The sequence below is a fragment of the Colletes gigas genome, unplaced genomic scaffold (assembly GCF_013123115.1).
Source record: "Colletes gigas isolate AHSC1104 unplaced genomic scaffold, ASM1312311v1 Colletes_gigas_Sc00016, whole genome shotgun sequence".
In the NCBI taxonomy this organism is placed as follows: Eukaryota; Metazoa; Arthropoda; class Insecta; order Hymenoptera; family Colletidae; genus Colletes; species Colletes gigas.
The window spans coordinates 1,572,326-1,599,420 of NW_025106645.1; the positions used below are offsets into that span (position 1 = coordinate 1,572,326).

Genomic DNA, 27,095 nt, shown 5'->3' on the forward strand with positions numbered 1-27,095 from the left:
CCAGTTGTTAGACTCGCCCTATATATTGCGTTCAATATAATTATGTAATTAAACCGGTGGATAATTTAGAAAGATTAATCGAATATCAGTGATTAAGGAAATACTAAGTAGTTTTAAGGCTCATGAGCGATAAAGTCATTTGAGCAAAACACTTTAGTTTAATCAGTGTTCTCTATTGGCAATTTCTTTTTATAATTATTGCAGTGTCATTACCCTTTATTGCTGTCTTGATACATATAAAACCACATAAACTTCGATGTTCATAAATAACAGTTCGATGAGTCAAACTCTGTTTACCGGTGATAAGATCAAGTACTTATGAATCAGTGACATAATATAATCGTTCGAACGATGGTGGTAAAAATTTAATACGAAAATATAGGTCTTTTTATAACGAGTATAACCATAACTATTGTTTTTCTCATTAAGTAATGTTGTTCCTTATTCACTTTTTGATAATAACTGATAACATAAATACATACTACAAATAATAATATTGTTTATATATTAAATGTAATTGGACGTGTCGTTTCAATTAAACGTCAGTTTGGACATCGTAGAAAATACAAATACATATTATGACCATTTCGATACCATACAACTGTTTATAGAAATACATTTATAGAACAATTTTAATAATCACAATATAATCGATAGAATTAAAATATAAAATTATAATAATTTATGTTTTTCACATTCAAATAAGAACGACAAATTAGGTATAATCCCTTAAATGTTGCATAGTAGAAGATTCTCACCCTTACACAAGTAATATTCTTACTCCTTGTTATTGGACACAAATTTCGTTTAAAAAATGGTAATTGAATCTTCAGGCAAATTTTCACTTTAAAACTTTATGCTTTGTTGAGGTAGTTAACAGAAGTTTCGTCACCATTAACGGAACATAATGTTCCTTTCTTAGTTGAAAGTTTGAAGCACTTTCCTATGTATACCTACTTACCTATTAATGAATAAAATCCGAGAATGTATTTTCTTTCGCTTCTATTTTTTCTATTTTACTTTCAACAGAATAATTACCTAAGCTCTTGTTCTAGTTCTAGCATTCTAGTTCTTTAGCATTGTGTTATCAGCTTACAAAATTGTTTTTCGTCCAATGGTTCGAAAAGTGCTTTAAAATCATACTAAATTTTTGTCGATTCTTTCTTCAGAGATTTCAGGGCTATCGATCTCTTCAAAATATTGCAAATCGCGAATCTATGATTTTTCATTCATTACTCGTAAATAGTATTTACTCTCTAAAAATTTTATATTTCCAACGCACGTTGTTAGATTTTCCTCAAATTTCGACATTATACTCAGCCTCGTTGCAACAATTTTCCGTACTTTCCAGTTTGATTTGCATATCTTTTGCATCGAAGCTTTTCATTCCAAGCGTTCGAACACTTCCATGACCCACTGTATGGCTAATGGAATCACGATCTTGTTTCTACGATCAGAATATTCATGAATCCTTTTTCTGCTTTGATCCTTCTCCCGTTTCCTTTTAATTGGCGACTGTCTTCGAGACTCCGTTAACCTTGATCTCGCAGAAAGGATTACTCTGTCTTGTGCACCTACGCATACATCAGCCTTTCAGGATTCGTTTCGCCACCGTCCGGCGCTATAAACATTATCCCCTTTAAATCCTTCGAAAAGATTGTGACAGAGTTTCGTGTTAAACTTGGAAAAACTTCCACGAATCCACGAGAAAAGCTTATGGCGATGAACGTTTATCACGTTCAAAAATATTTGAGCGGATCACGCGATTCAAAGATGGCCTACATCCTCCTCTAGTTAAATCGATGTAAACATACAGAATATACGAGATCTCCTACGAACCCGACACAGTCATCTGACATGCAAAATGATCGCAGAGGGGATTCATGTTTGCAACCGTGCCGTTTACAACATTATTCAAGATAGTTCAAAGAAAAAAACTGTGTAGTATACGCGATGTTTGACTTCCGAACAGAAAGAACTTTTGATTTCTGAAAACTATTATCACGGACGATTAGTCGTGTCGTTTCTTTATTTTCTAAATTAAGTTGCACGTGAAAAGTGAAGGATGATTCGAAAAGAAATGTTTTCAAACAGCTTGGAACGGCTGTACGAGCATTTTAAACGTTCAAGTCGGATAAATCGTTTGGATCGGACGAACAATAGAAATCGTTTTTTATTTTTAAACTATGAATTCGACGATTTCAAAATCGTTCGTGTGACCGGGTCTTGCGAAATGCTGATGATGCGTGATGGTTACGTACCTGGCGGAGCCAGGGCGTCGGGACGCCAATGCAGTATTCGTTCAGGCGTTGCCCCGGTTCACGATATTTCAAGTACATAATCGAAATTCGATCAGGCATGGGCGTTTCCAAAGGTCAGCGATACCTTAAACTTGATGATGCAGCGGCGTCAATACATTTATGATAAACACTCGCTTTATTTTTCACGTGGCCCCGATGCAACACGGTCCAGGAAAAGAGAACTTTTTTACTCTGACTCGTAAAATTCGATTTTGGTAATTATTCAAAAAATGTGAAAATTTCGGTTAATTCGATAGAGCAAATAATTTAACGAGTCGTTTGAAACGATCGTGTTCCACCCTGTATACGAGCAGCGAAAGATTGACTACATTGCAGATACAGCTGCGAACCAAAGAAATAAAAGACAATAACCACGGTACTTTGGACTGCATTTGTTACGTTCAGTTCGCAGATAAAACTGACAGAAACGGTTTATTCTGTTTCTATTATAAATCATGCAGTAATACGTTCGATGTTAATTAGTCGGTATAGCTTTTAGCGTGAACGAAAATTTAAAGTGAACCTTCTATGCTAAAATGGAAGAAAATAAACACCACGGCAAGTGTTCGATCTACGCGAGATTGATTTATTTATTAAAATCGCGTCTCTGATGTTTGCACTGTTCGGAAAGAATAGCGATACGTCGGATGGCGCAAACATTTCGTACGGAAAGAAGAAGAGCTCGCAAACGAAAATTTGTCGCCGAAGGAAAATGAAGATCTCGAGTAACGGTTGGGCGATAAAACAATATTTTCGCTGCTTAAGCTTGTCGATGGAACGAAGCGGCGGTGCCCCTTTAATCTCCGATTTATTTATTTTAACCCGTCGTGCGCCGCGTTTGGAACGCTTCGATTTATTTCGTCGTAGAATTTATTACGATATTGTTATTATTATAACGCCGTCATCGACCAAATTAGAAGCGAGTGTAAATACGATGATAAAATTGGTCCGGATGTTTCTTGTCCCGTGATATCTATTAATAAAGTTTAAAGGTAAATATTACATTCTATAATAAGTCCACTCGAATAAATTAAAAGCAACCGTACAGAAGGAAGTAGCCATCGTTCATATTTGGAGAAGGGGTTGTTCTCCATCAGAATAACTCTCAACCCCATGTTAGTTATGAAACGTATAACAATTAATTTGAATATCACCCGTGGTATCATCTTTAATTTTAGATCGCGTACGAGCACATTGTTTGTACATGTTTGTAAGCGCAGAACGCGGCGTGGCGCGAAGAGGGACGTTGGTCCGAAATGTGTCAAGAGACGAATCACCGCGTATCTGTAGAAAATCTTATCGGGGTGAAAACTGTAAATGCATTTCACCCGTGATACTTTCGCGGGGAGTTTGAATCGAAGTTGGATTTTTCGTCGCCGACGCCAGATTTTATTACTGAATCGAGCGACGCGCTCACCTACGCGAAAAGGAAAGGTGTATATTAATTCGCGAGTGGTCGTGGTAAGGGAAAGGAACTGGCAATAGAATTACGAAAGGAAGGCTCTCGGAACCTGACCGAAGATGGTAGCGAGGAAGGGCGGTATCCGTCGTTATCATTACGTATTCAAAGACGTTAATCAACTATATCGAAGAATATTGAGTTCCCGTTTCATCCTCCTGCATCGTACTACTTTCTATCTTATTTTACTTTCAGTGTCTTCAGTAAAAGTTCTATTCGGTTTTAAAAAGGTAAAAACCTAGATTTTTATATATTTTTGTTTTTTATAGTTCCACGAAAGCAAAATCGTCCTAGATCCCCTTAAAGTCGGTTTATGTTTTAAAAATATAATTATGCCAAAAGAAACTTCAAAATCTACCTCTTTACAAGAGGATAGGACAATGTTTCGAGCAGTTTAAACGTTGACGTTTTTATTATCACTCGTTGAAGTAGAACATTGGATCGTCAAGGTAAAACGTAGGACACAAACTAGTGGAACTAGGACAGGTGGCGAGTGAAGATTAATAGGATATTCAGGTATCTGATAAAACCGGTTATTAATTCTAGTATGATATCGATCAAAGTGTTGCGATCGACTTACTGTTTTGAAGGAACTTTCACTTTAGAAGCCCGAAAGCGGGGAATTCTCTAATATGTTTTTGTCATAAAACATTTAAAACCGATTTGACAAAATTGCAGTATAAAATAAATGATTTTCAGCGTTCAAGTATTTACAAAATTGATCCTTGTCTCGATGTAAAACGTTTACTGAATGTTTTCGAGGATAAACGATCTTTTTAACGCTCTTGGAAGGTGAAAGACCCTTTAAGAAACAGGATGGCTTAGGCAATTTCGTACAATCTCGACGTTTTACGTTCCTAGAAAAACTCATCCCCGAAGTGTCAGAACCACGCTTCGTGCTTTTGAAGCGTTTCCTGGGACAATAGTTGAATTGTTCCAAGGATAACGAGCGTTTGCTTCGTTATGGAATACAATTGACCCGGTTGCCACGTGGCACACGCGCGTATGTTCCGTGCCTTCCAGTTTGTCGGAGATATCTGTTCAATTTGTTCGAACGTACCCAGCGTGATCATTATCGGGGTCCTTCGTTAATTCTTTATCGAACGAACGCGAGAAAATTTTGCTCCCGGCATGAAACTATTCGTAATCTCGCGTCAGTATAGTCTTCGTTGGTGTTTTCGTCGAGCAAATAAAGTTTAACAATTTTTTATTATTCGTTAGTATTAGCTCGTTCTTGACATTCGTTGTACAGTCACCTTGTGTACAAGGTGTTCGACCACCCCTGGGAAAAATTTTAATCGGAGATTCTAGAGGCAAAAATAAGACGAAAATCAAGAGTACCAATTTCTTGATTGAGGCTTCGTTAAAAAGTTATTAAAAAATTAAATTTAAATTTAATTTAAATAAAAAATTTCAAATAATTCTGAAAAAATTATGTTTGGCTGCGTGAGTCAATTATAATTATTTTTGGTGAATAGACATACCTCTGAAATCCTCCCCATTTTCGAGAAAAAAATTCAGTAAATGGAGAAATTTTTTGATTTCAAATCATTCTAAAAAAATTATTTTTACTTGCAGGGGTCAATTACAATGATTTTTGGTCATTACACATACTCCTACTGAGTTTCGAAAGAAAAATTCCTTACCGAAAATATAGTTTGTGGCCAGAAATGCTTCCTCGAAATTTCATACAAATCTTTAAACTGTCATAACTCCTGAACGGATTGGACGATTTTAATGTTTCAAAAGGCAAACAACGCGTATTTTAATGAAGAAGATGTAGAAATTCCAAAAATATTCGAAAAATTGATCCTTGACCCAGCAAAATGAGGAAAATCCCATAAAAATGGTCCAATTTCCAAACAGCCATAACTTCTACAATAGTAAATATATTTCAATGAAACTTTTTTTTTGAAGTAGAGCTCATGGGTACCTACAAAAAAGTATTAGACAAGTTTTCTATAGGGCGTCAAACAAAATTACTAAAAATCAAAAACGAATCTCTAAGAAAAATCGATAGGGCTTAAATTTTTCAGCGAAAAAAAAATTTCAAATCGTTCTGGAAAAATTATTTTCGGTTACGGGGTTCAATTACAATCATGTTTGGTCATTAGACATACCCTCAAAATCCTATCCACTTTTGAGAAAAAAATTCGAGGTGTAACATTTTTCGACAAAATTAAAAAATTTCAAATCGTTCTGGAAAAATTATTTTCAGTTGCGAGGGTCAATTACAATAATTTTTTATGAATACACACACTCCCGAAATCCTACGTGATAACGTATTTAAATAACTTTTTAACGAAGTCTTAATCAACGAAGTGATATTCTTGATTTTCGTCTTATTTTGGCCTCTAGAATCTTCCATTAAAATTTTTCCCAGGGGTGGCCGAGCACCCTGTATATTTAATACGAAATTGTACAATAATGACCGCTTACTCGTAACGGTGATGATTTACGGTTCGTTGGAGCCCATCCTCGATATCTCGAAGTTGCCTTTGTTTCGACGCTCCCTTCCCTCGCGGTGGAATTATGGATCTTTCCATTGCCCTTCGTTAGCCAAGGAACTTTCACGTTGATAGCAAATCGTGTCAAGTTCGTTATATAGTTGAACACTAAATTATGCATTCTATAAATATGCAGAAAATGTGCTTCAGCAAGGATGCTCTCTGTTTCCCTGCTCTCGTATTATAACGTTTCTGTAGGAATCCAGGCATGCTCTAATTTCTATCAGAAATATCAAATAATTTTCCCTTATTTAAAGCCGGTCGTCGCGGTCGAATTTCTAAGAAAAAGCTTCTACGTTTCTACGAAGAGAAAATCGATCGAAACGTTTCCAGTGGTCTAAACTATGTGTCGCTGAACGAACAAAATTATATCCTTTCGCTCAATCGTTATTCATACAGATTACATTTCTCGTAAGTAAAAATCTGGTTTGACGCTGAAAGTGTCAATAAACTTGACGCAGAAAATTGTATCGCGGTGTCAGATTTATTTGTTTAGAAGGAACATTCGCCAAAAGCGGCCATTTTCGCTCTTTAAATAAGAAGCATCGCGAACGCGGAAAGTAAAATATTTGCCAACGAGCTGAAACCGTCTCTACTAGTAAACTGTTCGAGGTCGTAAAAAACGAGTTTGAACGTTCTCCGTGGGAATTTTTCGCTCGCTAACATTTCAGTCCGATCGTACTCGAAAGTGCCATTGGCTCGTGCCTTTGCATATTCGTCGTGTTCGCTTGCAAATTAAAGAAGGATGCGTGGCATCGTCTATCCCCACCGCGGCACAGTCGCGATAGGTGAATTCGAGTGTGTTTGCACGATAATTTCAGAGGCACGTTGCTCGCGACTCTGTCCTTAGCGTACACGTGACATTTATTATGCCACCGTATTTCCTCCGTTAGTGTGTCACACCGGCGTTCGTGGCAAACTGCAATGCAGACGACTGCGGTATCAGCCGTGCTTTCGGACGTTGAAACTCTGCGAACCTGGTCTCTGTGCAGCCCCTAGTAATTAACCCTTTAACTCTTGGGTATAAAATTGTTAATACGATTGCCCCGGTGGGGATCTACTCGACCCCCAAGCTCTCTTTCCACACGTTGAACTTTTCTGTTAGATTCGTTTACTGTCAAATATTTTTTCAGACAGCTGGATATTAGTTAATTTTTAATTCCACGTGGCACTTGTTCTTGTAATCACGTCGAAGCTTTTCATTTTCTTTAATATTTATAATAATTCATTCTTTTTAGCTTCTTGGTGAAAAGTCTTCTGATACAGTCTGATAAAAAAATGTTTCGATCTTTGATGGTAATAAAGTGCAATAACAGATATTTCGAAAATTTTTTTTATTCGTTAAAAAACTGAGGCCACTTTGACTTTTTATAGCTGATGAAACAATCGAATTCAGCGACCTGTCATACAATGGCCTTTGGATGTCCTTTAGCTCAGAAATTCACACTAATTAAAAAAATAAGTTTCCTGTGCGTTAATAAAACGTAAACGTAATTCATAGTCAATGATACTTTCCAACTGAATCTAAACAGTAAACACGCATCTTTAATTCGATCTTTTATTTATAGTACATATTAATTTATCAAAATAATGGTAATGTTATAGGATAAGTCCGGAATAATTTGACTACCAGGACAGATCGACCAATATTGATACTTCAAAACCAAAACGACAATTTTCACTGTGATGCAGAAATCTATGATATCATTGATATTCCACCAAGAAAATTTTTAAGAAATAAAGTGAAATTACTCATTAGTTATTAGGTTTAGGGCTAATACAAATCGATACCTTTTTACTCAGAATTTGATATTCTTCCGTATTCTGGTATAAAAAGTATAGTATTTCGTTTAAAAAAACAGAGTTGACCTTCAAATCTGAAATGCCTTCACCTATAAAAAAGACGAATGCCTCTTCAAACCATGCAATTATTTTATACAACATTTTTTCTAGCAATGCATACTTTGGAAGTTATAGTCGTGCACAAATTGCACAGACCATCCTATTTGAGGAAAGAAAGAGGTTCTGTGTTGACAATTTTTGATTCACCATAAATGAAAAAAATCTTGTTTCTTACGAATGTGATTATGGATAAATTAAATAGAAAATTTAAGCTGCAGTGGTCGGGTCCAGTACCGGATGAGTAATCGTTTTTTTTCAAATAAAATAAAATAAAATTTAAATTTAAGATAAGAACCGAGACAAAACTATTTCGTAAATAAAAAAGTAAAGACTGTAATAAACACATTTGATAAAAATGAATAGAAGGAATTCCATAAGAAACTTTCTTTCCATTTATATCACCATTATAGTGTACGAGTGTGGAGTACCCGTATGAAATGTATAAATAAAGTGTTATATCACGTTGTCGCGTACTGTGGATATATTTGGAAATAGTGGTCGTTGACAATTGCGTGTTATTCAAGACGAACGTTTTTCGTAACTGTGTCAACCAGAATTGATATACTGTAACAATTTGGAGTGGTTTTTATCCGGGGACATTCGATCCTACGCGCGTGAGAAAGGAAGAGAGGATCGAAAGGAAACGTAATACGTTGGAGGTTCGATTATTGCCGTAATTTTCAATGGCTTCGTTCTCTTCCGGGCAAGGTATAGAATGGCCGTAGCTGCTCAAATTCGACGTACTAACGGGCTTCTTCAAGGAGCATCGCTCCGGATACGGTGTATAACCGTCCGGCTACGTGTTTACGTTACGAAACGCGTTCTCGCATTGCCGCGTAACCGTAAGAGCGTGACAAAAACTGAGCTACGTGGGTGACGGTCTGGTCTGTCGTCTTCTCGCTGCTGAGCAACCTACGAGTAACGATACACACGCTGCCTTTCACATTAAACCGACGCGAATAACGTGACTTCTGAGCAGGCTACCTGGACCCGTGTTAACGATATCAGTGAAATTGCAATTGCAATATTTCGGAGTACGAATCTCGAGTTAAAACAGGGACCATAAAAATCAATAAGGCAGGAAATACATAAGTGCAGTTGTAATGCTATTATTAAAACCTAGCCTCGTTACGCAACATTCTCAGAGTTATTAAAACTGAGAATATGTTACATTTTTTATCGATTAATATCAACTTTATTTTTAAGAGAAGAAACAAATTTTGTTAGAAACTTCGGGCTTTTATAAAAGTTTGCATATTGATGTAATTTTAGAAACCATAAAGTTGCTCCGTCCCGTTTTAATTAAATATGCTGTTACATTATTCTGCTATTATTCTTGTCGATGGAGTTTTTAATTCTCGATAAAGTTAATTGGAGAAAGCTTTCAGCGTTAAATTGGCGCAATAGAAAACATTTTCTTTGAGTTTGAATTTTATAAGCACGGTAACGAATTGAATCATGTTTAATCGTTTATCGTGATGCACGGTATTAAGAAGGAAAATATTCCTTGAGCAATTTGTCACGATGCACTCAACGAATTAAATTTAATTAATCGCCTCTAAAGTGCATGTTACCCGTTACGAAATATTATTGCAAATTACACTGAGTATGTAAAGGTAAAAGATCGATGGAACTCGTACTCTGAAAATTTAATTTCCGTTCGCGAATTCGTGAACGTAAGATTTCGCAAAAATGATGTTCGATCGGTTTGTGGACATAGTAAATTTTGCGAGAAAGAGAAACAGGTCATGTAGCATGTACCCGCCCTGTCGAAAAAAAAGTAGGTGAATCGCATAAAAATACTCTGCGAAGTAGTGACCTCCTTGGCTCCAAACGTACTATTACGCAAATTTCTCCTCAACAGGTTCTACAACCTCACCGCACGAAGAAAAATTCGAGGCACGATACTATGCTTCGTTCGCGAACGAAAGAATTTAAATTTAAATTCGACGATTTCAAGGTTCACGCCAGTGTTAAATGAGGACCGCGATTCCCAAAGGGGGGAGAAGCAGAGGGCGCGAAAAAGAATTACAACGTAGGAAAATGTGGATAACTTAAACAACCAAGTCTTATAATACACCAATCATCAGAATTTAATAACTTTTAATATACCACTTATTCCATTTAACAATCACCTTCATCTCTAAATATGCTCAAGAAATGTATTACTCAGATTCTCGTAATTTTTTTATTTTCTATCGCGTTATTTGCAACGTATAATAAATGTAATTGATTTATTAGTGTCAGAGTGTTGCAATTTTATTTCGTTGATACATAATACTGCCTAAAATTGAATGGATAAATATTTACAATTATTTTATTTTAAATAGCTTTAAATATTATATTTGTCTAAGTATCTAGTGGCCAATTTGAATAAAAAATTGTGAATCAATTTGTTCAGTTTTATCAGAAGGTTACATTAGTTTTTCCACGATATTCTTGCATTGAGAAGCGATTCGGATTTATTAGGAGAAATATTATTCTTTTAAATTTCACGTTTGGAGTAGTTTCTACGTCAAGATTTTCATTTCTGATTTTTTCTCAACGACGAACTGCGCGTGAAAGCTCCCAGTCAAGGCAGCTACATTGATCGGAGGTCGTCGGTGGTTCTTTTTTAAACAGTGAACCTTGCACGGCTGCATGTCCTTGGTGTCTTCGTGTTACAGAAGGTACACAAATAAGCACTCGACTCTGTATAAGATGCTGTTGGACCCATAAATATTAGGCGACGCATCCGACGTGCCCTGTATTTTGCTTTCTCCTCGTTTTCCTCGTGTAGCCGCGACCGCGTCTCTCGTCGAGGGAGGCCATTTATTTATTTATCGACGGTAATTACAGCGCGCATGATATACGCCCGTGGACGCAATACTGATTTTCGGACGCTTTTAATAGCTACGACCGACGCAAGCCAAAAGAAGGGAAAGGGAATTAATCGGAAATTAGATTACGAAACTCGCGCGCGTGGTGAAATTATAGATAACGAATGTTATTAATCCCTATCTCTTGCCCGTGACGTAAAGACAAACGCACAAGAAACTTTCGTATCTAACTCGCATGGACGTGCCCATTATTTCTACGTACATTTTTCTTCTTTTCAGTATTTGGAAATAAGCTACTCGAAACCTAAAATTAGGGAAGTATTCAACGTAACGATAAATCACATTAACGTTAATTTGCATATACTCCCACGTGTATTCGTACGCTGTAATTATTCTAGAGCTGCTCATTGCAATTTTTTTTATCATTAACTAACTGGCCTTTCGTTTCCTATCTGTATCAGTTATCAGAACGCTGATACTTCATCATTCTTTTTGGTTAGTTTGTTCACGTGGTGTATATTTTAGCAATTACTAATCGTTGCTACCTCATTTATACTTGACTATTTTTTATACGATATACCATACTTTTAGTTCCTATGATTTTAAACGATAACATATACTGGTTACTCCCCACTCGTATTTATACAGTATAATGGTGATATAAATGGAAAGAAACTTTTTCATGGAATTCCTTCTATTCATTGTTATCAAATGTGTTTATTACAACTGCGATCATTAACAAATTTTCTATTAAATTTATCTATAATCATATTCGTAAGAAACAAGTATTTTGTCATTTGTAGTGAATTACTATTATAGTGTACAAATGCGATTTGCAGTAATTTGTATACTGTCCTACTCTAACTATACAATTCTAAATTCATTATTAATTAATAATAATGTCGTGGACTTCGACAACGAGGGGATGTTTTATCTCTGGTCATCGAGTTCGGATCACATAGTTGGTAAAATTATTACAAAATATGTATTTCATCATTTATATATACAAATAAATCTACTAATATTGTAGTGATAGAGTTCACGTGTATGGCCATTGATTGATTGGAGCTTAAACTTTAGCAATCAACGAAGAGACTATATGTATAAACACACAAATAGGTGATTGCATAATTTTTGAAGGCTCAAGCTATGATAGAATTGTAGCTCTAATTCATGAATTGAATTATAGATTTATACTTCGTATAGTACACGAATACAAGTGAGACTAACTGTACCTGATTTGTAGAAAACGAGCACGATGTCTCATTATTATTTTTCTGACTAAGTTCGCGTCGTTCTTGAGCAACGCACATTTCCACATCATTCACGTTTCCGCCTTTCGTTCTCCAAGCAACTCTTTTACACACTTTGTACCAGTGCGGTGTATTATCTGCAGACTGCCATTCGCGTAAAAGAAAACTTCCCCGATACTATAGTACCCATTATCTTGGTGAAATATGAAATGTTCTCCGAGAATTTGCCTAGCACACTTTTGTATTTACCCATTGCATAATTTTATCTAATCAACGTTGTTCGTTCAGACTTACATTAGTCAATATGCTCAATTATGGAGATAGCGGTACGTTGTAACGAAGAACATTTCCACGAGAATGGCGGAACGTTGACCACAAAAATTCAGATATTACACAAAATCAAAATGAAATAAATTCTTTATGCTATACGATCAACGTAATGCGTTACTATTTTATCGTGTCTGGTACATTCACTCGAATATAATTACATAGTTATATATTTGTTTTCGCAAAAAATACAACTGTACCATATAATTCATATTTATCTATCTATTAAATATTGTATTAAAAGTATAAACACAATATTTATACAGGGTGTTCCGTCATCCCTGGGAAAAATTTGAATGAGACATTCTAGAAGCCAAAATAAGACGAAAATCAAGAATATTAATTTGTTGATTGAGGCTTCGTTAAAAAGTTATTAACAAAATTAAATTAAAAAATTTTAAATCGTTCTGGAAAAATTATTTTCGATTGCGGGGGTCAATTACAATCATTTTTGGTGAATAGACATACCCCTGAAATCTTACCCACTTTCTTGAAAAAAATTCGAGAAGGTGTGAAATTTTCCGACGGAAAAAAAAATTTCAAATCGTTCTGGAAAAATTATTTTCGATTGTGGGGGTCAATTATAATCATTTTTGGTGAATAGACATACCCCCGAATTCCTATCCACTTTCTAGAAAAAAATTCGAGAAGGTGTGAAATTTCGACGGAAAAAAAAATTCAAATCGTTCTGGAAAAATTATTTTCGATTGCGAGGGTTAATTACAATAATTTTTGGTGAATAGACATACCCCCAAAATCCTGCGCATTTTCGAGAAAAAAATTGATTTCGTGCGGAACTTTAAACGTTAATAAGTTTTTAACAAAGCCTCCATCAACAAATTGGTATTCTTGATTTTCGTCTTATTTTGGCCTCTAGAATCTCCCATTAAAATTGTTTCTAAAGAGGAATATCTTTACGTTTCTAGATAGTTGGATACTACTTAATTTAAAATTTTTTAAGTTTCGTGTAAATTCACGTGTCCTTTTCATTTTTCTCGATATTTCACGGTAAGATCCTTTAATTCCCGGAGTAATCCTCGTGTTAATAATCGTTAAAAAAAAATATCGCGTAAACGAAAGAGAGTCTACGATAGAACGCAAATATATATTCTGTCGTTTATTTATTTTTGGGCACCGTTCTTCGTCGTTTCGGTGCTGTAGTCGCTTGATTTTGTTTGTTTCCAATGGCTACCCCGCTGAACGAAATATAATGCTGGCTATGAATATACAAACACAGACGACGCTCCGCGAGCGAAAAGAAAAACAATGATCACGTGGAACAGAGATCCGTGCGCGTCGAACGATTAGTTTGTAATCGGTTTGTATCCGCCAGATGACATTCGTTGTCGACGGAATTTCTCGCGAGAGGAAACCGATGGCGGAACCGATAAAATATATTGACCGTGTAATTGAATTATAACTTACTTGGCGCGGAGGATACCGTGATCACGAAGGCGGTTCCTTCTGGGCGAGGCCCTTCCATTGCACTTCGTTAGGGCTGAACCTTGCGAATACTCCTATTGTGGGTATGTCGAGCGCACAATTTTTGATAGTCGGGACCTGCGTTCGCGCTGTCCCGGATTACGACATTGAAAAATAAACGGTTTTTGTTTCTCCATGCCGGACGGGAAAACTAGAATTCGCGGTTAGGTTCGTACAGTCAGGGACAATACGATAAAACGAACCCTATTAATGAGTTTAATTGCTCTATATAGGATCAATAATTATATTTTTATATTTTACGATTAATAATTTTGTTTAGTACCATTTAACACGTTGACTACCACTCTAAAATCCTAAAATTGTTTGCAAGATCAAAACCTTGATTTTACTCAATTGTAAACTACACAACTTAAAAGTTGTCCTAGCAGTTACTTTCGTAACCTCATTAAAATTTATTTTCTTTAACATTTCAACTTGAGGATTAATTGTTTTAGTATGGATGGCGTGGCAGTCACAGTGTTAATAATGACTTAATTATACAAAAATACATATTGTTATTCAACCAAACGAAATATATCATTCAAAAAATTCAAATACAAAAATATTATGCCTCTCGATCCATAGTTTGTAGTATTTTTATATTCGCGAATCAAACTTTAACCTTTAATGCTCGATGTTATTAATTATTCGGTAGCTTGAGCATTTTTTAAGGAAATATGATAACGAACTTTACAAATTGTTCATTGCTCGTTCCTTTTACATATTTCAAGGCAATTATATTCTTTTGTATTAAATATTTCTCAGGGTTTGTTCAAACATGAAATACTATTAACTCGAAGAAACAAACTCGTCGCTGTTTTATTGCTACGTAGAAAGCAATGATTCTTCTCGCGTATCTTGTGGTTTTGCGGATTTGTGGTTTTGTCATTGTGTGCGTCCGTATCGTTTGCTAATATTATTTAAAAGTGTTGGGAATCAGAAACTGATAAACAAAATGATCGTTAGAAATAGACGTCAAAGTATTATATAGTTAACGTGAATCTCGGTTTGTAAAGCAGTTTGCATTTGACGTCTTTGAATTATTGTAATGTAAGTAGATTTTATGATTCTTGTTTTAAACTAAAACAATTAACTTTTGCAAGTAGTAAATATTATATACCCACGATCGAACTCTTTTTAAATATTTTTCATGACAATTGTAAGTATCCAAAAGCGTTTAAAATATTTTCTGTGAAACGTGTCGTGTACATGTAACTTTCATTCATAATTTGAAATGTTCTAACATTACATTCCGATGAAATTTTACACTAGAAATAACATTGTAATTGTTAAAATTCACGCTGAAATAATTTTAAACGAAATTCGGGGACCGAGGATGTTAATTTGCGTGAAATTATTAATTTTGTGAATAGATCGAAAATATTTGAATTTATTGAAATCATGGCGATAAAGTGAAAAATCTATATGTGAACATAAATAAATTTGTGGGAAGAAATGGTTTTACTCTTTTCGTATAAATTTATACAAAATGTAAATGCATTTCGGAGACACTTATACCAACGTTGTTTTATGATTTACATCAGCTTGAATATTTAATACCAAATAGATATTAGTCGATTTAATGATGAGAAAATTGATCGTATTTCCATTATCGGTCTTTGAACCCTCCCTGTTACTATGGCTGAAGAAGATGCGCCATTTGCATAGAAATTGTCTGATCCCTTTATCGATTCTCTTGTTTGCTCTGGTACTTCAATGTTGTCAAGGATACTGCGTTCTATATTTTATAAATGCACAGAAAATATTTATTGTGGTAATAAATTCGAACGATAAAATGTTCTTGATTAATAAAAGTTACGGTTTCATTGTTTCAATATTGCCGTCTGCGTATTTCTCGGTATAATACGATGTTACACAAACGCATTAAAAAATAACTTCTTGGAATCCCACGTTACAAATCAATTTCTTGTTTTCACTTTCTTCTTCTTTAATTCCCAAACGAGTTCATTATTTTCTTATTTTATTTACTTACTGATGAAATAGTCGATATTAGAATGTATCTATTTAACAGAACATTGAAATTCAATATTTTTAATAGAAAAGTTTCATCGAAAACGCGAAATAGCACCAAGTCACGAATCACACATTTCACGTTACTTCAGAAATGTCATATCGGAATGACTATTTCTGACCCTTTATGCTTTAGCAAAATTATTTGCAAACGGGTTTCTCATTTATCCTTGATTTTCGTCACGCAACCCTGGTAATGACTATAACGATGCAAGAAAGGCACGGTGCATAGCCTACAATACCTCGGACAGAAATATCTTTTTCTTCTACAGAAACAACCTCTTTTCATTTCCATGATTGTTTCTTTTACCTGTTTTTCCAGTCTGTAAAAACTTATTTCCGGTGCGTTAACCGCGAGTTTTATACCATCTACCGTACAACCATGTAACGGAGAGGATTTTCAAAAATAAAACGTGCCTAAGATAGTTCGTTAACGTCGTTTAATGAAAGAAACAAAGTATTTTCGATAGAAATAAAGCTTTGGTAGTGTGGAGGACTGGGTAGAACATCCTAATCGAATTGTAACAACTTGTTTGGACCTAGGGTTATCGCAGTGGAAACAACGTCCCGCCTGTTTGCCAATTACGAGCGTTTTATGGCCGAGTGCTGGCTTATGTTCGTCCAGCTGAGAACGGTACTTTGCAAAGTTAATCGTTTCGCAGTGTGGAAGTAGCTCGTAGTGTTAGGTTGTTGCACGTGGAACGACGGTGTCCCAAAACTGGCTGACACCATCTTGTTTTCACGAACGAAAATCATTGGATGCTGATTGTCATACGTCAAATTATTATCTTCGTAGACATATTTTTGTCATGATTTTTATTAGTACAGTTACATACAGTGGTCAATATTTTATGGATTTTTAAATTTATTGTTATATAAATAAAAACCAAACGAATGCAGGGTTATATCAAACTATAATAGAAATTCTGTTTTATCAAGAAAATACAAAATCATTATTCTTTTGTTTACAGAGTATCTACGAAGGGTGTGTCTAGGATTTTCAGCAATCTTAATGTGGTCCTGAGTGATGCAAGTGACTTCCTTCCATTTATCCTTCAGATACTGTGCGTAAGTAAAGATTATTATTGTACTTGTGTTGCTATTCTGAGATCGTCTGATAGCAACGTGTTATATGTATAAAAGCAAAAGCACGAAAGATAATAGGACAATATAACGTAATCAGTAATAATCTTTCTTTTCTCGATGAAATATGCGTTATGGAAAGATAACTGATATCTATCATATTTTCATGATTAGATTAATAACAGCTGTATTTCATATTGTACGAAATTCTAGTGCAACAAAGACGTAATGTTTTTATTATTCTCAAATTAATTTTATTTTTTAGTATTATTTATACAAACAATTTATACCCATTTTGTTAATACGTGCTTAAAAATGTAACATTTGCACGAGTTCTGCAACTGTTTACGAACAGTTCTGGCTAGTGTTGACCCATCAATAATAATCATAAGGCTCTCAATAACCGAGAGCCTTTATAACCATATAACCATAACTTTTACCATATTTAAATGAAACGAAAAGGAAAGAATAAATTTTCTACTAAACAACGAAATAAAACAATATACATTATATTTAGCTATATGTATAATATAATACAACATAAAATGAAATCAATTTTATTTTATACATTTACTATATGAATAATCTTCATTAAAAATTTCCCTAACGCAACATGTATACATAAAACACGAATATATAAAAACATAGGAATATACAAATAAGTATTATACTAACTATCTTATCTGTAACAATTGAAATATGAAGTCTTGATTGTGATATCATGTATGCTTGATACAAAAGCAACTGTTTCTATGTATACTTACACGATTATTAATTTACTTAACAAAAACAGAGATCGAATGTTCTAGAGAATCATTTTAAATCGTAAAAATATTCAACAATAAAATACATTTCACTACATATATCAATCATAATCTTTCACACATGACATTTTGCTATTTTAGAACTCATTTGAACGATACAATATAAATCACAATATCATTACTTACAAAGAAAAGATATGTACAACGAGTACAGCACTATTTTTAGATTCAACATCCTTATTGTAACTATAATAATGATTAACGTCAGACATTAATCCATTGACGACGTAAAAGTAAAGGTAGGCCAATCTCACACATACCTATAGGTATTGTATTTTACGCATACAACATTAATCATTTTCCAGGCAATTCAATTTTCTTTCTCTCAGATTTCTTGTGTTCCAATTCCGCGCGGATTTTCTCCGCGGCTTCAAGTTCTTTGTCGATCACCAGACCCCACTCATCATCGCATTCTTCCTCAGAGGATCCCTTTGATTTTTTAGTCGTGGGCTTCTCAGTTTGTTTGGTAGTTCGTGTAACAGGCTGTTTGGTGGTACTTGTCGTAGTCCGTTTCGTAGTTGTCGCCGCCTGTTCGGTACTATTTGTTGTTGCCTGAGCGGTAGATGGAGTAGTCGCCTGTCTGGTAGTTTCCGTTTCAGTCTGTTCGGTAGTTGCTCTAGTAGTCTCCTCCGAGGATGTTGTACTAGCCTGCGTGGCGGATGCAGTTGATGCACTTGTGGTAGATGGTGTACTAGCTTGCTCTGAGGATGCAGTTGACGCACTTGCGGTAGATGGTGCGCTAGTTTCCTCTGAGGCTGCTGTACTAGCTTCAGTGGGCGCACTTGCGGTAGATGGTGCACTCGTTTCTTCTGAGGATGCTGTACTAGCTTGAGTGGAGGATGCAGTTGACGCACTTGCGGTAGATGGTGCGCTAGTTTCCTCTGAGGCTGCTGTACTAGCTTCAGTGGACGCACTTGCGGTAGATGGTGCACTCGTTTCTTCTGAGGATGCTGTACTAGCTTGAGTGGAGGATGCAGTTGACGCACTTGCGGTAGATGGTGCGCTAGTTTCCTCCGAGGATGTTGTACTAGCCTGCGTGGCGGATGCAGTTGATGCACTTGTGGTAGATGGTGTACTAGCTTGCTCTGAGGATGCAGTTGACGCACTTGCGGTAGATGGTGCGCTAGTTTCCTCTGAGGCTGCTGTACTAGCTTCAGTGGACGCACTTGCGGTAGATGGTGCACTAGTTTCTTCTGAGGATGCTGTACTAGCTTGAGTGGAGGATGCAGTTGACGCACTTGCGGTAGATGGTGCGCTAGTTTCCTCTGAGGCTGCTGTACTAGCTTCAGTGGACGCACTTGCGGTAGATGATGCACTAGTTTCTTCTGAGGATGCTGTACTAGCTTGAGTGGAGGATGCAGTTGACGCACTTGCGGTAGATGGTGCGCTAGTTTCCTCTGAGGGTGCTGTACTCGCTTCAGTTGACGCACTTGCGGTAGATGGTGCACTAGTTTCTTCTGAGGATGCTGTACTAGCTTGAGTGGAGGATGCAGTTGACGCACTTGCGGTAGATGGTGCGCTAGTTTCCTCTGAGGGTGCTGTACTAGCTTCAGTGGACGCACTTGCGGTAGATGGTACACTAGTTTCTTCTGAGGATGCTGTACTAGCTTGAGTGGAGGATGCAGTTGACGCACTTGCGGTAGATGGTGCGCTAGTTTCCTCTGAGGCTGCTGTACTAGCTTCAGTGGACGCACTTGCGGTAGATGGTGCACTAGTTTCTTCTGAGGATGCTGTACTAGCTTGAGTGGAGGATGCAGTTGACGCACTTGCGGTAGATGGTGCGCTAGTTTCCTCTGAGGCTGCTGTACTAGCTTCAGTGGACGCACTTGCGGTAGATGGTGCACTAGTTTCTTCTGAGGATGCTGTACTAGCTTGAGTGGAGGATGCAGTTGACGCACTTGCGGTAGATGGTGCGCTAGTTTCCTCTGAGGCTGCTGTACTAGCTTCAGTGGACGCACTTGTGGTAGATGGTGCACTAGTTTCTTCTGAGGATGCTGTACTAGCTTGAGTGGAGGATGCAGTTGACGCACTTGCGGTAGATGGTGCGCTAGTTTCCTCTGAGGGTGCTGTACTAGCTTCAGTGGACGCACTTGCGGTAGATGGTACACTAGTTTCTTCTGAGGATGCAGTACTAGCTTGAGTGGAGGACGCAGTTGACGCACTTGCCGTAGATGGTGTGTTAGTTTCCTCTGAGGATGCTGTACTAGCTTCAGTCGACGCACTTGCGGTGGATGGTGCACTAGTTTCTTCTGAGGATGCTGTACTAGCTTCAGTGGACGCACTTGTGGCAGATGGTGTAGTAGCTTCTTCTGAGGATGATGCACTAGCTTGAGTGGAGGATGCAGTGGAGGCACTCATGGTACTAGCTGGCGCAGGAGATGTTGTGCAGACACATGTTGTAATCTGTCCAGTACTTGATTCCGTGGTCGATACTGTGGTAGCTGCCTGTGAAGACCCTGTGGACGCTGCTGCAGAACTTGCAGTGCTCGTTTCCTCGGATGCTTCTGTGGTAGCCTGTTCCGATGAGGCAGTGGATGCCCTCGAAGTACTTGCTGTACTAGCTTGTTCTGAGGATGCAGTACTAGCCTGTTCGGAGGATGCTGTTGATGCTGCTGCAGAACTTGCAGTGCTCGTTTCCTCGGATGCTTCTGTGGTAGCCTGTTCCGATGAGGCAGTGGATGCCCTCGAAGTACTTGCTGTACTAGCTTGTTCTGAGGATGCAGTACTAGCCTGTTCGGAGGATGCTGTGGATGCTGCTGCAGAACTTGCAGTGCTCGTTTCCTCGGATGCTTCTGTGGTAGCCTGTTCCGATGAGGCAGTGGATGCCCTCGAAGTACTTGCTGTACTAGCTTGTTCTGAGGATGCAGTACTAGCCTGTTCGGAGGATGCTGTGGATGCTGCTGCAGAACTTGCAGTGCTCGTTTCCTCGGATGATTCTGTGGTAGCCTGTTCGGATGATGCAGTGGATGCCCTCGAAGTACTTGCTGCACTAGCTTGTTCTGAGGATGCAGTACTAGCCTGTTCGGAGGATGCTGTGGATGCTGTGGATGCTGCTGCAGAACTTGCAGTGCTCGTTTCCTCCGATGCTTCTGTGGTAGCCTGTTCGGATGATGCAGTGGATGCCCTCGAAGTACTTGCTGTACTAGCTTGTTCTGAGGATGCAGTACTAGCCTGTTCGGAGGATGCTGTTGATGCTGCTGCAGAACTTGCAGTGCTCGTTTCCTCCGATGCTTCTGTGGTAGCCTGTTCGGATGATGCAGTGGATGCCCTCGAAGTACTTGCTGTACTAGCTTGTTCTGAGGATGCAGTACTAGCCTGTTCGGAGGATGCTGTGGATGCTGCTGCAGAACTTGCAGTGCTCGTTTCCTCGGATGCTTCTGTGGTAGCTTGTTCGGATGAAGCAGTAGACGCCCTCGACGTACTTGCTGTACTAGCTTGCTCTGAGGAAGCTGTACTAGCCCGCTCGGAGGATGCTGTATTAGCTTGTTCTGAGGATGCAGTGGACGCTGCAGCAGAACTTGCAGTACTGGTTTTTTCGGATGACGCTGTGCTAGCCTGTTCAGATGATGCCGTGGACGCCCTCGAAGAACTAGCTGTACTAGCTTGTTCTGAGGATGCTGTGGATGCTGCTGCAGAACTTGCAGTGCTCGTTTCCTCCGATGCTTCTGTGGTAGCCTGTTCGGATGATGCAGTGGATGCCCTCGAAGTACTTGCTGTACTAGCTTGTTCTGAGGATGCAGTACTAGCCTGTTCGGAGGATGCTGTGGATGCTGCTGCAGAAGTTGCAGTGCTTGTTTCCTCGGATGCTTCTGTGGTAGCCTGTTCGGATGATGCAGTGGATGCCCTCGAAGTACTTGCTGTACTAGCTTGTTCTGAGGATGCAGTACTAGCCTGTTCGGAGGATGCTGTTGATGCTGCTGCAGAACTTGCAGTGCTCGTTTCCTCCGATGCTTCTGTGGTAGCCTGTTCGGATGATGCAGTGGAGGCCCTCGAAGTACTTGCTGTACTAGCTTGTTCTGAGGATGCAGTACTAGCCTGTTCGGAGGATACTGTGGATGCTGCTGCAGAACTTGCAGTGCTCGTTTCCTCGGATGCTTCTGTGGTAGCTTGTTCGGATGAAGAAGTAGACGCCCTCGACGTACTTGCTGTACTAGCTTGCTCTGAGGAAGCTGTACTAGCCTGCTCGGAAGATGCTGTGGACGCACTTGAAGAACTTGCTGTACTAGTTTCTTCGCATGGCTCTGTAGTAGCTTGCTCTGGGGATGTTGTACTAGCTTGTTCGGAGGATTCTGTGGTCGCTGCAGTAGAACTAGCAGTACTGGTTTCTACGGGTGACGCTGTGGTAGCTTGTTCTGATGATGCAGTGGACGCCCTCGAAGGACTAGCTGTACTAGCTTCCTCCGAAGATGCTGTATTAGCTTGTTCTGAGGATGCAGTGGACGCTGCAGCAGAACTTGCTGTACTGGTTTCTTCGGATGACGCTGTGCTAGCCTGTTCTGATGATGCAGTGGATGCCCTCGAAGGACTAGCTGTACTAGCTTCCTCCGAAGATGCAGTACTAGCCTGTTCGGAGGATGCTGTGGATGCTGCTGCAGAACTTGCAGTGCTCGTTTCCTCGGATGATTCTGTGGTAGCCTGTTCCGATGAGGCAGTGGATGCCCTCGAAGTACTTGCTGTACTAGCTTGTTCTGAGGATGCAGTACTAGCCTGTTCGGAGGATGCTGTATTAGCTTGTTCTGAGGATGCAGTGGACGCTGCAGCAGAACTTGCAGTACTGGTTTCTTCGGATGATTCTGTGGTAGCCTGTTCGGATGATGCAGTGGACGCCCTCGGAGTACTTGCTGTACTAGCTTGTTCTGAGGATGCAGTACTAGCCTGTTCAGAGGATGCTGTAGACGCTGCTGCAGAACTTGCAGTACTGGTTTCTTCGGATGATTCTGTGGTAGCCTGTTCGGATGATGCAGTGGACGCCCTCGGAGTACTTGCTGTACTAGCTTGTTCTGAGGATGCAGTACTAGCCTGTTCGGAGGATGCTGTAGACGCTGCTGCAGAACTTGCAGTACTGGTTTCTTCGGATGATTCTGTGGTAGCCTGTTCGGATGATGCAGTGGACGCCCTCGGAGTACTTGCTGTACTAGCTTGTTCTGAGGATGCAGTACTAGCCTGTTCGGAGGATGCTGTAGACGCTGCTGCAGAACTTGCAGTACTGGTTTCTTCGGATGATTCTGTGGTAGCCTGTTCGGATGATGCAGTGGACGCCCTCGGAGTACTTGCTGTACTGGCTTGTTCTGAGGATGCAGTACTAGCCTGTTCGGAGGATGCTGTAGACGCTGCTGCAGAACTTGCAGTACTGGTTTCTTCGGATGATTCTGTGGTAGCCTGTTCGGATGATGCAGTGGACGCCCTCGGAGTACTTGCTGTACTAGCTTGTTCTGAGGATGCAGTACTAGCCTGTTCGGAGGATGCTGTAGACGCTGCTGCAGAACTTGCAGTACTGGTTTCTTCGGATGATTCTGTGGTAGCCTGTTCGGATGATGCAGTGGACGCCCTCGTAGTACTTGCTGTACTAGCTTGTTCTGAGGATGCTGTGGACGCTGCAGCAGAACTTGCAGTACTGGCTTCTTCGGATGTCGCTGTACTAGCCTGTTCAGATGATGCAGTAGACGCTTTCGAAGAACTAGCTGTACTAGCTTGCTCTGAGGATGCGGTACTAGCTTGTTCGGAGGATGCTGTGGACGCTGCAGCAGAAGTTGCAGTACTGGCTTCTTCGGATGACGCTGTGCTAGCCTGTTCAGATGATGTAGTGGATGCCTTCGAAGAACTTGCTGTACTAGCTGCCTCCGAGGATGCTGTACTAGCTTCTTCAGAGGATGCTGTACTAGCTTGCTGTGTTGATGCTGTACTAGTCTGTTCGGAGGATGCTGTACTCGCTTGCTGGGATGATGATGTTGCTGGCGTCGTAGTTGCTCGTTGAGTACTTGTAGTTGTTGCCTGCTCGGTAGTTCTTGTAGAAGTCTTCGCGGTCGTTTGTGTGGCAGCCTGTGTTGTTCCTAGAATATTTTTTTATTTTAGTTTGTGTTATACTTTTTTTAGGTTGTTTATGTGATATTAACGTTTTACCTCCATTCTTAATTATTTCTGCGATGCACTCGTTCAAACTGCGTAGTATTTTTGTTGTGTTTCTTAGGAAGTCTGGCATGTATCTTGCTACCGAACATTCAAGCATGCCAGACTTGAGTTGCCTCTTTTGGTTGTTTAATTGCGTTATTTCATTTCGTAGTTCTTCAACATCCTTTTTGAGTTCCTTTGCGTTATCCGTAGTCTAGTGAATTTTGAATTTGAGTAATTTTTTTGTTATTATTTGTGTGTAGTTTGTTTTTGTTCTTTACTATTCTTAATATGTTTTGTTTTGTTTAGTTACTGTTTTATTTTTTATTATTTTTATGGTTTGTGCTTGTTTGAATCCATGCTGTGTCTTTTGAATATATGATTTAAATGTGTATTGGGTTTTAATTATCTGTGAAGTTTATTTTGTTAAACGATTCGATATAATGGCTACTTTTTCGTGTGCAATGAATCCGCTAATTAAATATTTAGTGTAGGTTGTTTTCTACCACATTGTTAATTTATGTTTTATTTGTGTTACGTATGGTAAATGTTTCTTGTACTTACCGCGTTTAAGCATGCACTGATTTCAGGGAAGTTGGAGCTCTGTTTTACACATTGATCGGCAGTGTTTCTAGTGTTCTTGAGTTCTTTAGTAAGGTCTTCCGAAGTTTCTTTTATTGATTGCAATGTTTCGACTCCTTTAGTTATTTTTCCTTCTAGGCAGTTTTCAACTTTTCTAATGATAGCAGTTGCTGTTTCGTTTAGTTGAGTTATTTGAGCACTACAAATAGTATTGTCAACTACGTTTGCTTCTGCTATCCATATTAGGATTTTCTTGTTTATCTAGACATATATGGTATACAAATTGTTAATTGTACTGGAAAGTATTATTTTTATATATAGTATATAACTTGTAGCAGATTTTAAACCGTGTGAATTTGTATTATTGAATCTTTTTGTAACTTGACTGATTCTTTCTCTTTCATAATTCTTTATAAAATGATATCATAATGAATTGTTAAAACCGGTGGTACACCTCATTTCATATTATTGACGTATGGATGATCTGTTAGAGTGTATGGAAACTGACAATTGCTGGAGCAAATTGTAGTTACGATATACTAGGAGCAAATGTACTCATGTACAAATTAGATAATAAGTAAGATAAGCACAGCGGTTGCAAATCGAATTATTTGCCCTTATAATTTAAATTTAAATTTAAATTTTACGTAAACTACATTATATTTTAATTTCTTCAAAATCTCTGATATCGAACACACGAAGTGACTGATCGTTTTCAATACAATTTTCCATATATATATTGCAGTTTTGTTCTGAACTCAATATTTCGCAGTTGAAAACCACGTACGTACATCTTTCACTTCTATGATATGTAATACATTTATTACGTAATCGTACAAAACTATATGAGCCGGTCATAGTTCAGAACGTGTTTTCTTTTCTCGTGTGCACGAATGTACATACAAGGTGTTTCCTTTCATTGGAAACGGTGGAATATATCATAAGGGTTTAAAGCGATGAAAAAATATTTTCACCAAAAATTATTCAGTATAAAATGAAGCATTATACGGTATAAATATTTTTCTTTGTAGGTGACGTAACGAGTGAGTTTTTAAAGTCCAATTAATTTTTTTTAAATGGGACTTATCAAATATTTATTTATTATATTTCGTTTTCTTACCAATTCCAGTAAAGTTTTGATTCTTAATGTTGCCTCACTGTTGATTTCAAGAGCGAAGGCTTTAATTTCAACAATGCAAAGATTAGCGAGTTTCTCGATTTCTTGTAGAGCTTCGCAATTATTATTAACGATGACATCAATATTGCTGATGGACACATTTATGGTTATTGATTCTTCTATGGTGACTGATCCTTTGCTGCCCCATTCTACTTTCTGCTTCGGAATTACGCTGGCCTATAATACGAAAATATTAAAGTATTTTCTTCGCTGTAGCACTGACATTTTCATAATACTTGCCAGTGTAAAAATAATAATGAAACACTCCAAACACAACCACTTTCACGTGTAATTAAGTAAACAGAAATTTCGCATCGAGACGAAATTATAAAAAGAAATCTCAAAACGAACAAAACAAAATGATTTATTACAATATTTGCTCCTTTGGCTTGTTTCTATTTTCTTAAACACTGTGTGAATTCGCTGTGCTTGTACAAAGGACATGCATCCTATAAGTATGGAACAGTATAATTCTATTAAAAGTTTAATTACATTTTAGAAACAGTTATTAATGAAATATTAAAAAAATTACTCTTGCGAAAAGTAAACAAATTCTAGACACATCTTAAATGATAGAAAATAGTAATATACAGGTTGTTCGGCCACCTCTAGCAAAAATTTTAATGAGCGACAGTAGAGGCCAAAATAAGACGAAAATCAAGAATACTAATTTGTTGATGGAAGCTTCGTTAAAAAGTTATTAACAATTAAATTCAAAAATTTCAAATCGTTCTGGAAAAATTATTTTCGGTTGCGGGGGTCAACTACAATCATTTTTGGTGAGTACACATACCTCCGAAATCCTATCTACTTTCGAGAAAAAAAATCGAGTAGGTGCTGAAATTTTTCGGCGAAAAAAAATTTTTCAAATCGTTCTAAAAAAATTATTTTCGGTTGCGGGGATCAATTACAATCATTTTTTATCATTACACATACCTCCGAAATTGTACGCACTTTCGAGAAAAAAATTCCTTACTGAAAATACAATTAGGTGCCTAAATTTTTCAACGGAGAAAAAAAATTGCAAATCATTGTGGAAAAATTATTTTCGGTTGTAGGGTTCAATTACAGTCATTTTTGGTGAATAGACATACCCCCGAAATCTTTTGCATTTTCGAGAAAAAAATTCAGTAAGGGCGGCACTTTAAACGTTAATAACTTTTTAACGAAGCTTCCATCAACAAATTGGTATTCTTGATTTTCGTCTTATTTTGGCCTCTACTATCGCTCATTAAAATTTT

General features: G+C 37.9%; 1 protein-coding gene and 1 non-coding gene across 4 annotated transcripts in view; both read left to right on the forward strand.

Annotated features, from left to right (window-relative positions):
• Positions 1 to 27,095, forward strand: part of LOC122400078 (protein numb homolog) — an 87,626-nt gene that overhangs the window by 2,047 nt on the left and 58,484 nt on the right. For 2 of the 3 annotated variants that reach the window (XM_043401294.1, XM_043401295.1), the window contains exon 2: positions 17,052 to 17,144. In XM_043401294.1, coding sequence (XP_043257229.1) covers positions 17,108 to 17,144 — 37 coding nt within the window. In that variant the 5' untranslated portion in view covers positions 17,052 to 17,107. Of the gene's footprint in view, positions 1 to 17,051; positions 17,149 to 27,095 lie in introns of all 3 variants that reach the window. The other variant, XM_043401296.1, reaches the window with a different exon arrangement.
• LOC122400300 lies at positions 13,985 to 14,148 on the forward strand. The gene has a single exon (XR_006259344.1). It is a non-coding gene; the product is annotated as a U1 spliceosomal RNA (small nuclear RNA).